General features: G+C 31.6%; 1 protein-coding gene across 3 annotated transcripts in view; it reads left to right on the plus strand.

Moving 5' to 3' along the window:
- Positions 1-253: 253 nt before the first annotated feature.
- LOC129230080 (uncharacterized) overlaps positions 254-16818 on the plus strand; it is a 77730-nt gene continuing 61165 nt past the window's right edge. For all 3 annotated transcript variants that reach the window (XM_054864473.1, XM_054864472.1, XM_054864471.1), the window contains exons 1-3: positions 254-430; positions 3938-4043; positions 14357-14463. In XM_054864473.1, the coding sequence (XP_054720448.1) occupies positions 283-430; positions 3938-4043; positions 14357-14463 (361 nt within the window). In that variant the 5' untranslated portion in view covers positions 254-282. The remainder of the gene's footprint in view (positions 431-3937; positions 4044-14356; positions 14464-16818) is intronic.

The raw sequence follows: 16818 nt of genomic DNA on the forward strand, positions 1-16818 counted from the left end.
GTCTACCGGTAAGTAACCGGTAACAAACCGCAGCGTTCTATCATCTATCGGTTACCATTTTTAGCTGTTGATTGGTGGATTGGAGCACGTGATCATTAGCTGTGGAGTGATTAACTAACCGGCGCTACCGGTCGAGCTCGTCGAACGTAAGCATGGAAATAGCATCAACTCAACTCATCTAGCATATAACGGTTTCTATAGCAACAGATTTTTTTTTAGCTATTTCTCCCAAGAGCCGACTGATAAGGTTTTCTAAAAATGTTACGATAAAATGATTAAATAATGTCATATAGTATGGGAACAATAATAGGCAGAATGTTCGACTTTAATTCACCACTATTGGAACTTGCAGTGTATGACTTTGCAATACAATATGCGGTATTTATTGTATCTGCTTTTCTTAAGACGGAAATCTTTTATGATTTGACCGGTAAGAAACCCTGCATTGAAATCATTTTTCATGTTTTTGATGAAAGTAATTTCGTTTGTCTCATGCTTTGACTATGGAATTTAATTCCTTTCAGCCTCGCAAAAGCTTTATTCAGCATAACTTTTCTTTTAAAATAAAAACTTCTGGTTAACGACTTATCGCTTGCAATTGTTTCTAAACGTGTGTTTCTTTGCACATTATGAAGTATGTTTTGATTTGAAATGTATGCATTTATACTAATAAATGCTAATCTACCTATAAAAATTAAATTTTCAGCAGAAAATATTAAGCATTCACAAACAATTTTTGTTACCTACCTCAGTATTGTAACCAGGGTTGCCAGATTTAAGAGCAGCAAATACGGGATAGGCCTCTGAGAGTGAAAGGAGGGAGGTGGTATTTTTGTGGTTGAGGGAAATTACTAGTTATGGTGTATTTTTAAGGGGTGATCAACATCATGTTTCAATAGCTTTTGAAAGATTCTTCTCAGTATGTTTATTTGTGAGTACACTTTTGGAGGAACTCTAACTCAAAGAATAAATCAAGCAATAGAACATTCATAGGGGAGAAAAAACGTAAAATTTGCTTACCCATAGTGATGTGGATCGGGTAAATACCCAGCGGGTAGGTAAATATTTTTTGGGTATTTACCCGGGTATTTACCCAAGGCCTGGGTAAATACCCAAAAACTGGGTATTTAATAAAAAATGCAAAAAAGCAAATGAGAATTTTTTTTTTTTTAAATCTAAATATGAAATAGTTGGTAAAACTGATATATACATATGTATTACACAGTTTATAATATTTTTTATTGGAAGACTTGATGAAATCATGAAAGAAACATATCGTGAACCAAAGTACCTTTCTTTTCAATGTCATAATTGGAGAAGTATAAGCAATTCATTATGAACTGCAGGATTTCAAAATCACAATCTAGGTTAGTCATATCCAAAATGAAAAAAAAAAGGAAGCGTGAGGGATGTTTGGAAGAATAAACTGAGAAGTTATTAAGAAACTATGGTGTTATTTATTTTATTGATATTTAAGTGATATCATGGAAAATATAGAAACAGTTTTCACATTAATAAACAAAAAAAAAAAAGCAAAATTTTCTTTTCTGTTGCCTTGCTTATTTGCATTTGCTCCCCTGTAGTCTGGGAAGGTAAATATTTTTTTGGGTATTTATCCGAAGGCAGGGTAAATCTCCTAGTAATTGCGCATTTTGCAAAAAATTTTTAGGTAGTATTAAAAGGTGACTATTATCTTTTTTAAACATAAACCCTAAAATAAAAGATTAAAAATTTTAAATGAATTTTAAATGTTTATGTATATTATGTATGTGTGCGTGTATATATATGTGTGTGTGATACAGAATACACCTGAACAATTGAACTAAGTTTGGAGGAAATTTCTGCATAAGATATCGGTAAATAAATTGTAATAATAAATTGAGCGACATTTCGTTACATTTTGATGTCATGCAGGGACATATTACTGGGTTATAAAAGACTAGGACCTTAAAAAATTGATGTTTGCTTTTTTAACACGCTTTTATTAGCTTCACCTGTATGTATGTATGTATGTATGTATGTATGTATCTTGTAACGGAATCTTGCAGCTCAAATTTCGCCCACTTCCTGCGATCGGATTCTTTTGAAATTTGGCACGCGACCTCAGACCCGATGACAATGCAATATTCCATAATCAAATTAATTAATTAACTCTTTTAATTGTTAGTTTCCTCCAATTTTAATCAATATTTTGGCATAAATCCAACAATGTGAAAAAGGAAAAATTTAAAAAAATACATTAAAAAATGCTCGCAAAAATTATTTAAAAATATCTACAAAAACCTTTAATTTTTCTGCATCAGACAAAATTTGTTCCAATGTTCCAAGGTAGTTAGATCATGAAATATAATTGTTTTTAACTAATTTCATGCCAAAATTTAGATGAGCCTTCAATTGGGAAATTCATTGCTGATCAGACCATTGTTGAACAAAACTTTTATTCAAATGCATCTCAAATTTTCAAAGTAATATAAATATGATTTCCACAAACTACATCAATGACTCAGTAGCTTCCCATCGGGGTGCCCTTGTTTTAACTTTAAGATATTACCTCGCACTCGTTTTATGAATAATTTCGTCGCCTCATAATTCTCCAACATAAGACTAAAAAACAGAAAAATAAAACAATAGTTTAAAAAACTAAAAAAACACGCTTTCGTAGCAAAATGAACTAAAAAGTGAAAAATAATCTTTGGATGATAGTAGTTGACCAATCACTTAATTTTAATGTAATACAAAAAAGCGTGGGGGGCTTCTTATTAGTTGTCTTGAATTTCTTCCATGTGTTGTCCAACAAAAATGTAAATAGACAGCACCCCACGTTTTTTTTTATTACATTAAAATTAAGTGATTGGTCAACTACTATCATCCAAAGATTATTTTTCACTTTTTAGTTCATTTTGCTACGAAAGCGTGTTTTTTTAGTTTTTTAAACTATTGTTTTATTTTTGTAAGCAGTTAAGCTTCTTTCTTTTTGTAGAATGGCTTTTTATATCTGAAATTTGGCTATCAACATTGATTAGGCATGTCCAACACATTTAATGTGAATATCATATTCGATTGCTAAGCTGTTTCACACAATAATTCTTTAAATATGTGATCAAAATACAATTTTTGGGCAAAAATTTATTGTTTTGTATATGGTTGGTTGTATATATACATAATGGAATACATACAGAAAAGTATTTTAGATGAATATAAATTATTGAAATAAATACCCGGGTATTTACCCATTTTGGGTATTTACCCGGGTATATACCCTGGGTATTTACCCCTAAAAATAAATACCCGGGTATTTTACATCACTACTTACCCGTAAAAGTTAGGATATTTTGTAAAAATTTTATTGTGGGGGGCCCCTTTGTTGTGGAGGCCCTGGGACAGTAGCCCCGCCTGTCCTCCCTTAAATCCAGCCCTGACTTTTCCCCCTTAATCATATAGACTCTTCTTAACTGTACGATGGCCAATTCCATACAATCTGTGGTCAAACTATAGCTTTAAGAGAGCTTTTGCCCTGGAAAGGTAATGTGCAGTGTCTGCAAATATCTCTTTTTTCTTTCTTTTTTTTCCTTTTTTTCCCTCTGTTGTTATTTTAGCTTTATTGTACAAGCTTGCTTATTTAGTTTCTGCTGAAAATAAAGTACAGAAAAAATGTAAAATTCAAACTTTTCTCAATTGTTGGTATAGAATCCAAAATGCATTGTTTTAAACATCTAAAAGCTCATTTCTGCAGATACTGCGCTTTATCTTCCCATGGTACTATTGATCTTCTCTGACTGACTGGTCTAGACTAAGACCTAGCTGGGTACAAAGCCTGTTGCTGGCATCACTTTTGTACTTGTATTTAAAATTACAATAAATAATCAATTATTCCTTTTAACTGCTTGCTCTCCTGCATATTTTTATTTCATGATTTTTCTTGCTCATATTTTTTCAGGAAGTATTACATTTATCGTCTTATCTCATATGTGCATATCATGGAATCCGGAACGATCCTTGAGACAGATGATACAGTCGGGAATGATACTAACATGGGCTGTTAGGTATGTAAGAGTGTAATAACCAAGTGTACCCAATAGCTGTTGGTCATGTTTAGGGATGCACCGAATATTTAGTTGGTACTCTGTGCATTGCCTATTCGGCAGACAAACCAAATACTGTTTGGCTACGTACTTAAATATTTGGCAACCGAATAGTAAACAAATTTAAATGTTCAACAATTGGTAAACAAACACTTTTTTTAATAAAATGAATGAAAGTTGTAGTGTAGTACCATAGTACAAAATTTGCTAAAATTGTTACTTACTTCAGATTAAAATAGTAGAAAACCACTTGTTTGAATTGTAATTTAATGGCATTTTAAGCGAATGGAGTTTATATTTGTATGTAAGGAAACTGCAAGATTTGTTATTGAAAATATAGCATACTACCATTATTATCAGTAGAGACGTACCGAGTACTCGGTAACTACTCGGTACTCGGCCAATTTGCCGAGTACTCGGTGCTCAGCCAAATTCTGATCAGATACTCGGCCAATACCGAGTAGTTGCAAAAAAGTTGAATGATGTCCAAGACAGATACTAAAATTTATAAAAAAAAGAGCAAGCATTATATTCTGCAATCATTTACAATTAAAATTTATAAGTCAAATTTAAATTTTGAGATAAATGAAGTTTGTAATGCTTCAATGGAATAAATCTTTATTTTAATGTCCCCAAAGTTAATCAACTTATTTATTAAAAATTATGCAAAAAAAAGGTAAGTATAGAAAATATGGAATTTTTATATTAAGAATGAATTTTTGCTACAAACAAAAATTAGTTATAAAAAATATAAAAATACCTTTGCTTAAAAATAAAAAGAAATAAAACAACGTTAAAAGCACAGTGCAGTTACACTGCAGACACGTGTTTTGCTGTTACAAGGAATTTCTTTTTCAATGCACAAAATGGGAGCTCATGGATTTAAAGACAAAACTCGGATTTTTTTGTCGTATGTCTTTACATTCTTTAGCTCACATGTTATGCACTGAAAAAGACGTTCCTTGTAATGGGGGGTCAGAAACACGTGTCTACAGTGTTCCTGCACATTTGTTTTATCTGTTTTTAAAAATTATTTATGTTTAGCGGACTAGAACTGTAATTGATTGGTATATAGTGAAACCCCTCCTAACGGACATCCCTCTTATGCAGACAATTTTTAATTCCCCAGTTCCAATGCGAATAACATTATTAACCCCTGTCCTGCGGACACCTCTCTATTGCGGACAAAAGAAAAATTGTCCTGTTAGTGTCTGCATTAGAAGGATTTCACTGTAATTTGTTTTTATTCCAACTTGATAAATCATACTTTTTATTTATTTTTAATTTTAAAAATAATTTTTTTTTTTTTTTTGTAAAATTTTTGACACAAACAAAATTGGGAACTGATGTGATATACCCCACCCTTGGCGACTTTTTCCTGTTGGCGCCAAGAAAGCGTCGCCAAGAAAACTATGTATGACGACATATGTCATACATCGTTCTTAGCGATGCTTTTTTAGCGCCAACAGGAAAAAATCAGATAAAAAAACATGATCAAAGCACTTCAGAACACAATATATATAAAAACGACATAAAAGCACAACAAAAAACATCACGATTATATGCTTCAAAAATGTACAGGGCCGGGGTTTTTTGTAAACATATTAAAATACAATGAAATAAATTATTGTATTAATTACAAGTCGAAATTAATGCATTAATTTTTTTTTTCATCATTTCTCCGGGATACGAGCCCTCGGTCTCATAGTACTTTCGTAATGAGACCTCGGCTCGCCGGCCCTGCCTCGGTCTCATTACGAAAGTACTATGAGACCTCTGGCTCGCCAGGACCTCGCTCCGCTCGGTCCGTTATCCCTCCGACTGTTAATATACATTACAATCGGAGTATGGTCACAGTTATGTATATTTTCATGGAGACACCCAAGGGTGGCTCCTTCCGTTCAGTGTACAATAATGACACAGTTTTAAGTGTGAAATATGCACCATTATTGTGCAGATTTATTAATAAAATTCAGCATTTTTAAGAGTACAACCGAAATAACTTTCAATTGTTAACATAAAATTCAGTACCTGAAGGAGGCACGTTAATAGAATGTCTAAATAATTCGTGGCATCGATAAGAATTAACTTTTAGAACAAAATAACCGTACTATTTCTGTAAAATTAATTTACATACAGTAAAAATAAAGTTAAAAACTACAAGAACCCCTCAAAGATTTGTAAAAACAAAGAATTTTGGAAGTGAGAGGTTTTTTTTGAACTCTAAAATAAAGAGCTTACCTTTTTATATGGTATAAATATTCACACTCAGTCTAAAACAATACATCATATGACAATGGCACGTTACAGATACACACCACGTTGGAGTTAACTTTTAATTAACCTTCAAGTTTGAAGAAACTGGCATTTTCTAATGTTTTTACTTCAAAACACAACTACTGAATCTAAACTAACACAAAATAAGCATTCCTGTAAGGTATATTGCACAAAACAACACGTATCTCTCCTGCGTAAAACCAAGTAAAGAACCCAAGTAAACAAGTTCGAACAAGTTTGCCTTCGCGTTGCTAACCACAGGTTAGTTTCACCAGGGATGCCATGCTTAAAAATTTATCGCCTCATTGGCGAGAAAAATATTTCAATTTTGTGCAAAAAATCGGATGTCGCCAAATGGGGGGGGGGGTATATCACATCTGTACCCAAAATTGTTTATATTATGCGTAATTAAATTTCAGCAGGAATTTAGTTTTAAAAACTATTATATGGACAAGGAGGTCTATATTACTATTCCAATAAGTTCAAAATTCATCACATGTGTGTCGGTGGTTCTTCTTAAAACATAATTGGTTCTTGGTAACTCAGCCGAGTAGTGAAAAGCCGAGTACTCGGTAATTCGGTATTCGGCCGAGTAGTGAAAGGCAGAGTACTCCGTACTCGGCTACTCGGCCAAAGTGCTACTCGGTACGTCTTTAATTATCAGTTACCAAATCATATGTCAGGAAATAAATTAATTATCAATTTATTAGAGCTGTACCGAGTAGCATTTTGGCCAAGTACCGAGTACTGGGCCTTTCACTATCGTCTGAGTACCGAATACTAATTATGTTTTAAGAAGAATCACTGACAGACACATGAGGAATTTTAAACTCACTGGAATAGTAGTATGGACCTCAATGTCTATATTTTAGTTTTTAAAACATAATTCCAGCTGAAATTTAACTATGCATTATTTAAAAGATTTTGTGTCAAAAATTTTACAAAAAAGTTATTTTTAAAATTAAAAGTGGAGAAATAAATATAAGGTACGATTAATCAAGTTGGAATTGAAACAAATTATATCAATCTATTATACTTCTAGCCCACCAAACATAAATAATTTTTAAAAGCAAATAAATCAAAGTAAAAAGCACAAATGTGCAGAAACACTGCAGACAGGTGTTTCTGTGTTACAAGGAACGTTGTTTTCAAGGCATGAAGTGTGAGCTAATGAATGTAATGACATCCGACTTCTGTTAGATACATTTAAATCCATAAGCTTGCATTTTATGCATTAAAAAATTCAATCCTTGTAACGACAAAACACATGTCTGTGCAGTGTCCCTGCACATATGCGCTTATAACCTTATTTTAGTTGCTTTTATTTTTTAGGCAAAGGTATTTTTATATTTCTTATTTTTTGTAGCAAAATCTATTTCATAATAAAAAAATTCATATTGTTACAAATTCTGTAAATAGTAATTATTTTTATGATTAATTTGTTGTAATCTGGCTAAATTAGGCATTTATGCCATTATCTTTCACCTAAAATTATCTTAGTAGTGTAACCTGTAAATAGTTTCTTTTAATGAATATACAACCCCCTTAAATTTGAATGAAGTATATGGTCCCTCCATTTCTGAAGGATAAGATTTGTGAATGAATAAAAAAAGAAGAAGAAAATGAAATGAAACTTTGGGAATAACGTGGAACTGGAATGTTTGAGAGCTTTCTTTCAAGATTTATAAATAGCTGTGGCGGAGTCATCAAAGTTAGTCTCGTTTTAGTCGTTGCTCTGGAAAGTATTAGCATTTGCGCTGTGTTTTTGCGTATTTTGATGTAAATACGTGTGTGACTGTTGAGTTTACGGTGTTAATTGATATTTGCCTAATTGCTATGATTAATTTAGCAGTTGCTAACGATATTTCTTATACATAGTTATAAATAAATCTCCTGTGTTTTCTCAAGAACTGTGTCATCATTTAAAAAATTCCTTGAAGTGGTTGGACTCGTAACAATATTTTCTATACTTTCCTTTTTTTGCCCTATTTTTAACAAATAAGTTTTATTAACTTTGGGGACATTAAAATAAAGATTTACTCCATTGAAGCATAACAAACTTCATTATTCTCAAAATTTAACAGGGGTCTGGCCAGAGGATATTTGGGTCCGTTAACGGACCCTTCACAAAAATCCGATCAACCAAAACGGACCTTTTACAAAATATCGATCAAACAAAACAGACCATTCACAAAATCCAGATCAACCAAAACGAACCCTTCACAAAATTCCCCTTCACAGAATTCCGATAAACAAGAACTGATCTTACACAAATTGTTTATTGAAAGAGCAAATCTGAAAGCAAAATAAGGCGTATTAAACCGATAATTTTTGAAACCTTTTTGAAGTCAAATTAGAGGGATCAGCTATACAAAATCTGCTAATTTTGCAAAGAAAAAAAATCGCACTCTTGCAAAGCGATAAATTGCTACTGCCAAATAAGTATAATGCTTATTATTTGTTTCTTGGAAAGAAATTAACAGCTGAAAATAAGTTTGGTTTTAAATAATTTTGTTTGTTTTATCACAGCTAATTAGCAGCGGTGTTGTTGTAAACTTTTCTGAAAAGGCGTTGGTAAGCACTTTTCTCCCTGCTGATGATTTAATAAACTATAATAATATATATCAGCGAAATGAACTTAGAACTGCAAAGGGATAGTAAGGGTGGGGAAAAAATATGATCGCTTCAGATAGGGTTACCAACTTCAAAAATAATCGCCATTTAGCATCTGGTGTTAATCCTTTATAATGACTTGATTAGAAAATATTGTCATCATTTTACCAGCTAGTCAATATTTGCGTTTTTATGGTGCTGTACGATGTTTAACTGTTATTTTGGGAGAAAATTATATGGGTTTGATTTTTCAATGCTAACAAGGATGATTAACTTTAAATAAACTGTTTTACTTGCCGTTTTTTTCTTTAGATGTCTACATTTTGAAAAATACAATCTTTTAACATCCGATATAAGAATCATATTTTGTTCTTTTTTCAAGCTAACTTCGCTTTATTAGGATGCAAATAAATGAAAAGTCTCTATTTTTGTTAGAACATGCATTTCAAGTTTTTAAAGCAAAATTCCATTTTCTTTATGAGTCAAAAATTAAAATGCTGAATCGATGGTTTAATTTTATTTTTGCTTCAACTGTGTCCACAGATATTAATGATATGTTTATCATAGGACTCTAAAATGCAATTTAAAAATAATTTAATCAAAAATATTTCTTTTACAAGCCATTTTTATACCTTTGAGAATTGCGATCTCTTTGCATCCGCTATGGGAATCCGATTTTTTGAAGTTTAATACACATTGTTAAGAAGTAAACAAATAAAATCTCTTTTTATTTTTGTTAAAATCACGGAATTTATAAGTTTTAAAGGAAATTCTGTGCTTTTTAAGAGTGTCTTGGGTCAAAAAGTTAAATGCTGAACCCTCGTATAAATTTTATTTATTTATTTATTTATTTATTTTTTGTTACAATTATTTTAAATGCTGTACATAAATATTTCTAGTATAATTTAACATAATGTGGAATGGAGATAAATATTGCTACTTGAGGGAGCGATTCCTCCCCCCCCCCCCCGCCAGATACTAGAAAAACACACCAGAATGATGTTCTCAACATAGAAGAGGAAAACACTACCTTAAGTTTAAATGATGCAGTTTGTGCTCACTCTAAATTCTAAAATTTCGATTTAACATTTTTTTTTTTGTGAAATTATTTGATTTTTCACAAAATTAATTCACTTTTCACAAAATTATTTTATTTTTCACAAAAAATGGACCCTGCAAAAAATCCTGGATAGACCCCTGTTTAAGTTTGTCTTGTAAATTTGAGTTGTAAATGATTGCAGTATATTATATGCTAGTCATTTTTTATTAATTGTAAAATCTGTCTTGAACAATATTCAATTTTTGACAACTACTCAGTATTGGCCGTGTATCTGATCAAAATTTGGCTGAGTACCGACTACTCGGCAAATTGGCTGAGTAGGCAGAATACCAAGTAGTTACCGGGTACTCGATACGTCTCTACAATTTATGCATAATTTCAGGTAAACACAAACCAAATTAGCCATTTACTATATGAATTTGCTATTGGGATGATTTTTAAATATTTTTTTATTTATTTTAAATTAGTAATTATACTTAATATAAGGCAAAGGCTACTCCTTTAATAAATCAACAGGTATCAGCAATATTTGTTGGAAAATTAGGCACTGGTAAATGAAATATTTTGAAGTACTTTATTATCATTATTATTTTAAATGTTAATAAACAAAGGTGGAATGAAAAATGAGGTACAGTAATGCCTAGAGCTTATGATGTGAAAGCTGAGTGCTAACCATGAAAGTTGGGTTATAATTTTGCTTATTAATACATGTTAATTATTTTTATTTGGGGCCAGAGATGAAAGAAAATAATAATTTAGAAAAATAATTGTTTATAAAAAGCTTAGAGCACATAAATACAAAATATCAAACTGAAATTATTTTGATGTTGAAGGTTTCATTCAGTCTGACGAAATAGTCTGCTACCTCAAAGATTTCGTTTCTCTTCAAAAATTTCCTTGTAACATGCAAAGAATTTTTTATTCCATGTTTTGTTTTAAAAATATGCTCTTTGTTGGAGCATATATTTTCTAAAACTCGTAACGTTTTTTAAAATTAAACTGAAGCCTTCTGCCAAATTCCTAACCATCATTTGATCTTCTGATTGAACTGGGTCTAAAGACTCAAGTTCTTTCAGCTCCTGGTTTTTGGAATTCAGTACTTCTTGAACATCATCACTATCCACTCCTAAAGTTATTAGCCTGGCAACATCAGCAAATCACATTGCCAGTTTCACCAGCCACTGGCACTAATCGAGTTGTGTAACGCTTAGAGATGTAAAATTTCCGGAAATTTTGAACAGGTAGAAAAAAACGGTTTTTTCGGGGAAAAATGGAAAATTTGATTTCTTTATGAATAAAATTTGGTTTTCTTAATAGCTCTGTGTTTCTTGTAACATAGAGTTAAACATTAAAAAATATATGCTATCCACACATCTTCTTTTTCTGCTTGACAGAAATACACAAAAAGGTAAGAATCATTAGAAGAAAGAACCTTTTTGTTTTATAACTGAGTAGAGGGCTTTCATTATCAAACCAAGAAATAAATCAAGTCGTCACTCAACCAATAATATTGGGTAATGTGTGTCTAATCATAACAATTACATTTTCTATTTTAGATTGCCTTTGAAACTTCTGAAATTTTCGACTTTCAAACATGATTGATATTTTTTTTTTTTTTTTTTTTGGAAGAAAAATAATACAATGTTATTGTCTGAAAATGAAAGCTATTAAGTTTTCATTTTTTCCAATCCAGTCTTAGTCCAAATCAAAACTCAATTGGTTTTTCTTAAGCTAAACCAAAATTAAAATGGAGTTTAAGTTTATCCATACGGCCGTGCTAAGCACAGTAGTAAAAGTAGTCATACCAGCCCTTTTGAACAAATTTGAGTTATTATAACCAAGTTGTTCTCTGTTTCGTATTTTACTTAATAAATAAAATGTTTTAGGGTCATTTGATCAAGAGCTATTGTTTTGAAAAATTCTTTAAAAATAAATAAATAAATAAAAAGACATCTGAATCAAATATATGGAAGAGCCACACTTTAAAATACAATATCTCAGCTTGAGCATAACTGCAAAGTCCCCTTTTTTGCTTAGCAGGGCAGAATACAGGGTGCGGTAAAAAAAAATATCCAACAAAAATTGTATCATCAACTGGAAGAAAGGTAATTTCATTTTAATGAGTACATCATAATTAATTTTTGTATCTCACTTTATTAGGAAGTAATTTACAATATATTACTTAGTTTATGTATTGTTTTTCGATTTTCTTACAATTTTAAGCGAAATACCTGCTATTTTAAGTTGTTTAACCAAGTAGAACGACAGTTCGTTTGCTTGTTGTGCCTCGACAAATAGTATTTGAAACGGCATGCTGTTTCAAGTTCCTTGGAAATGATGGTCGATGTCCGGAAAGTGTACAAAAACGAACAGTGAACATTTCAGTTAATCGTTATATCATTCAAAAGTGAGTTCAATGAAATCCTCGGGTTTCCACAAGAGCAGTCGTTTGTGGGAATTTGTGACCGATAAGTGCGACTAAGGGAAAAAACAGCTCAAACTGGTTTTGCAAGTTCCAAAAATTCAGGCATTTGTTTTAAGATGCCAGAAACGTTTGAGACGGGCCCGCAAGTTCACGCTGGAAGAGATACCTTTCACTGACCGGTCTTCAATCGGTTCATATCCCCCAGAACCATGGGATTTGGTCTGTAGACACCATAGACTCCCATACAGGAGGGAAAGTGGGGGCTCAAGCCCCCCCTTTGGAAATGAGAACTTCCTTCCTTTTAATACTTTTTTCTTTGTAAAAATGTAAAAACATTTTTTCTCCAGCCATTAATGAATTAGTTACCAAAAATTTTTAAGTTTTTTAGCTCTAATCTGTACTAAAGTTGTTTTCCACGGGGAAAATATCCTGCTAAACCATTTGGAAAATATCAGAGCCCCCCTCCCCCTCTTAAAATTTATCATATGGGTGCCCTTGGTAGACACTCCAAGCACCTTAGAAAGTGTTAGATATCGCCAAAATCCGAAGTCATGCTTGGTGTGAGATGGAATCAGGACAAGCGACAAAAAATCTCTAGTTTTCTGTGGATGAGGGTCTTAAAATGAATCAAAAAGTGAACCAGAAGGACATTTTAGTTGTTGTACTTCTGTGAGCCTAAGAGCACTTCAGCATTGTAGACTGGACATTTTCCTTTAACTCCACACCGATTCATATAGCCAAAAAGACGAGTGGTGCAAAGCGCATTGCTTTTGACAAGATATCATCTTTTGAGTGGACGCTCTCCTCGCTCCACCGCAATCCCATTTATTACACTGTATGGCCTATTTTAGAGTCAAAGGTCTACCCTAAACTACATATAAAATTGAACTCTCTAAACCAATTGCTTTATAGGGAATAGGATTGATAAAAGGACTTGCTGCCCTTGAATGAAAAGTTCAATACGCAGTTGCATCTCTGTATTACTGCAAAAGGCTGCTAGTTTGAAACCAATTAAATTTGATGATTGCTAAAGGTCTTCTCATATTATTATTTTTTGTGTTTTGTTAGTTTATTTATTTTTAATGAAGTTTTTTGGAAAATTGCTTGCCCCTTTTTTTTTTTGCCGCACCCTGTACATTTGTTTCGCAGTCAGCAGAAACATAGTTTTGTGATTAAAGTTATGCTTGTTTGTTTTATGCAGAAGGAAAATAAATTCTTCACTAATGTTATTGGTTGAAGCTTTTTTGGAAAAATTATTATTAAACAGTTTTTTATCTATATACAAATTATATTGTCATACAACAACTTGCATTAACGTTAGACAGTATTTTAACATAAAACGGGAGGGAGGAGGAAATTGCATCAGGATTCCTAATCACTTTTTGCGGAAAATTTCAATTAAAACACTGAAAAGTTGAAAAAATTCTTTTTTTTTTTTTTTTTCTTTCAATTTTTCCAAAGTGGAAATTTATTTTTTCGGAAAAAAACGGTTTTTTTCCGCTTTTTACGGAAATTTTCCGGTTTTTTTCCGACTGTTTTCATCTTTAGTAATGCTCTAACAAAAGACGATTTAACAAGCTTTAAAAATTGTGTTCCTCGGATAAGCCTAAGTCAGGGTTGTATTTCAACATTTTATCATAATTGGTAACATCTCAGTCTTTCTTCAGCCATGCATGGGACTCGCAGATATTTAGAAATAATTCAGATGTCTCTCAGATTTAGGTTCAGAGATGACCTTGACAGGTACAAACGTATGCTCAAAAGTTAGCAATACAACAAAGCTTTTCATGATCCATTGATTACAATAAATTTATTGTTTGTTATCATTAATTAATATTCTTTATATCTTTAATAAACTAATTTATATTTCATTTAACTCTTGAACATTACTTCTTTTAGGCTTGGCACATTTCTGTTTATAAGAGTAATCAAAAGTGGAAAAGATAGAAGATTTGATAAAGTTAGAGAAAATCCAAAACGATTCTTTGTGTATTGGACACTACAAGGTGGGTAGTAATTCTTTAAACCCTTTACCATAATATGAAAAACTTATGCTGTTGAATAGCTCTATAAGGCATTAAAAATGTTTTAATCTGTTGTTGATGCACAAATGAAATGTTTTTTGAGAATACATTTGCTTCAACTCTCTAAGAATATCAATTTAAAAATGTAAAACTAAGTTTTATTAAAAGTTAAAATATGAACAAGAGCAAATAAAAATAAAAAAAATTCAGAAAGCAACCATTTAGCAAACAATCCAATAAATGTATGAAGGAACCAAATCTATTCTTCAATGTAAATTCACCCTAGTTTGTCTGTGAGGGAAGTCAGATTGTTATTTTTGTTTCCATGGACCTTAAATTTTACCGAAGGGCTTGATTGCTACTTCATCCAGTATCGGTGTGTCCAGATTGTAGAGGACTTCTTGTAGTTACTCGCTGAGCGGAGCCAGTCCATTTCTCAGAAGATTAGTAGTGATCGCTGGGCACTCGAATGTGTGATCGGGCGTTAGCTGAGTTTCAAGCCTGATTAATTGTCCCATATGACCATATGAGTCATGCAAAAAGTTTAGTTTAAAGATTTTAAAGATTTTGGTTTTTTTTTAAATATTCTGTTTTAAAATTTATGGGAAATGTACATACACATATATATATGTATGTACAAAAAGCTTGAAAAAAATATATACAGTCGGACCTCCGTATATCGAAGTAGCAAATTGCCGGAAAAAAATTCGATATATAGAAATTTCGATATATAGAAACAATCTGTTTTTATCACAAAAATCTCCTAAAACATTAAAATTAAAGCTAATTTTCTTGTATGAAACCCAATTTCTAATTTATACGAGCATCGGATTAAACGAAACTTAAGAATTAAAAAATTAACAGAAATTACACTTTTGCATCTTCATACATCTTCATTCCTCGGCATTTCAACTTGATCCGCAACATTAGAGTATTTTCGTTTTGACAATGTAATCGAGAGAAAATTGAAAAATCAATCTACTTAACCTGAATGATTTTTACTGAAGCTAAAAAGATTAAAAATGATAATCAACAGACAAAAGGGATAACTTGAAACTGATTTTACAGTGTTAATGGTTATAACTAAGATTTGAAATGAACTTGACGGAATTTAAGAACTCCAGAACGGAACAACGACCTATCTTCACACCCCTCAACCCCGCACAGATTCCTTGCGAGTTTCATAGCAACCTTTAGTGAACATAATTTTCTCCCCTAACCTTCATTTTTCATGAGACAAACAGTCTAAAGTGGAAAAAAAAATCTACGAATGTCTCGAGAAAAATTTCGATATATAGAGAATTTTTCGATATATAGAAACAAATTTTCTATGTAATGAACATGGAAATGTGCTGGGATTTCGATATATAGAAAATTTCGATATGTGGAAGTTCGATATATGGAGGTCCGACTGTATATTGAAAAGTCATCCGAGGAAAGGGAAGCACTGACTTTCCTCGGATGAGGTTTCATCGAGAAGCTCACACTTCTTTGCATATATATATATTTTTCAAGCTTTTTCTTTTTTTTAAATAATTATTTTAATGTAAGGATTCAAAGATCATTGGTTTACTTAATCTGGATCTTGCTTAGGGAAATTATTCACAAAAATGTTCAGTTTGTCTCTAATCATTTGCAAAATCCCTACATCTTGAGATAGTAAAAATGATGAAAACAATGCATTTTTTTTAATCATATCCGTCCACAATATAGATTAGGAAGAAAAGAAACGGGCATTATACTTAAGATATTTTCTTAATTATGTTTTTTTTTCTGAAAAATTGAATCATTTACTTAAATTTGAATTTAAAATTTAAGATTAAACTTAAAGAAAAAAACTTTGACACAGTAATGTGCATTTTAACATAAAATTTGAAACACATGCATAGTTGTAAATGTGTAGCTTTTCATGTTTCTAAAATGGCAACTATTTATGCTCAAAAAAAACTGGATTTTAATTCATGCTCCCAGATTTTCAAAATCATGTTAAAAACTAGTATGTTGTGGCCATCACGAAACTTTCTTCTATATTTTTCTTTTTTTTCTGAGCCCTCCCCATGTTTGACGAGGAAGCAATATTCCTAACAAAAACAAAATTACACATGCAAAAACTTGACGACCATCCCAATGTCTGAATTATTGTAAAAGCAAAGCAAAGAGAAAAAATTGAAAGTTATTTTAAAAGCCATGCTTGAATTAATTACAAATATTTTATTTATTAACAAACATAAGATGGCAACAGTTAAAAATTTTAAATCATTGAGATAATATTTCCGATCATTTCCATACAATTAAAATCACGAGAAATACGCAGATGACAATCTATTAGGATTTATC

Source organism: Uloborus diversus, chromosome 9 (assembly GCF_026930045.1).
Source record: "Uloborus diversus isolate 005 chromosome 9, Udiv.v.3.1, whole genome shotgun sequence".
NCBI lineage: Eukaryota > Metazoa > Arthropoda > Arachnida > Araneae > Uloboridae > Uloborus > Uloborus diversus.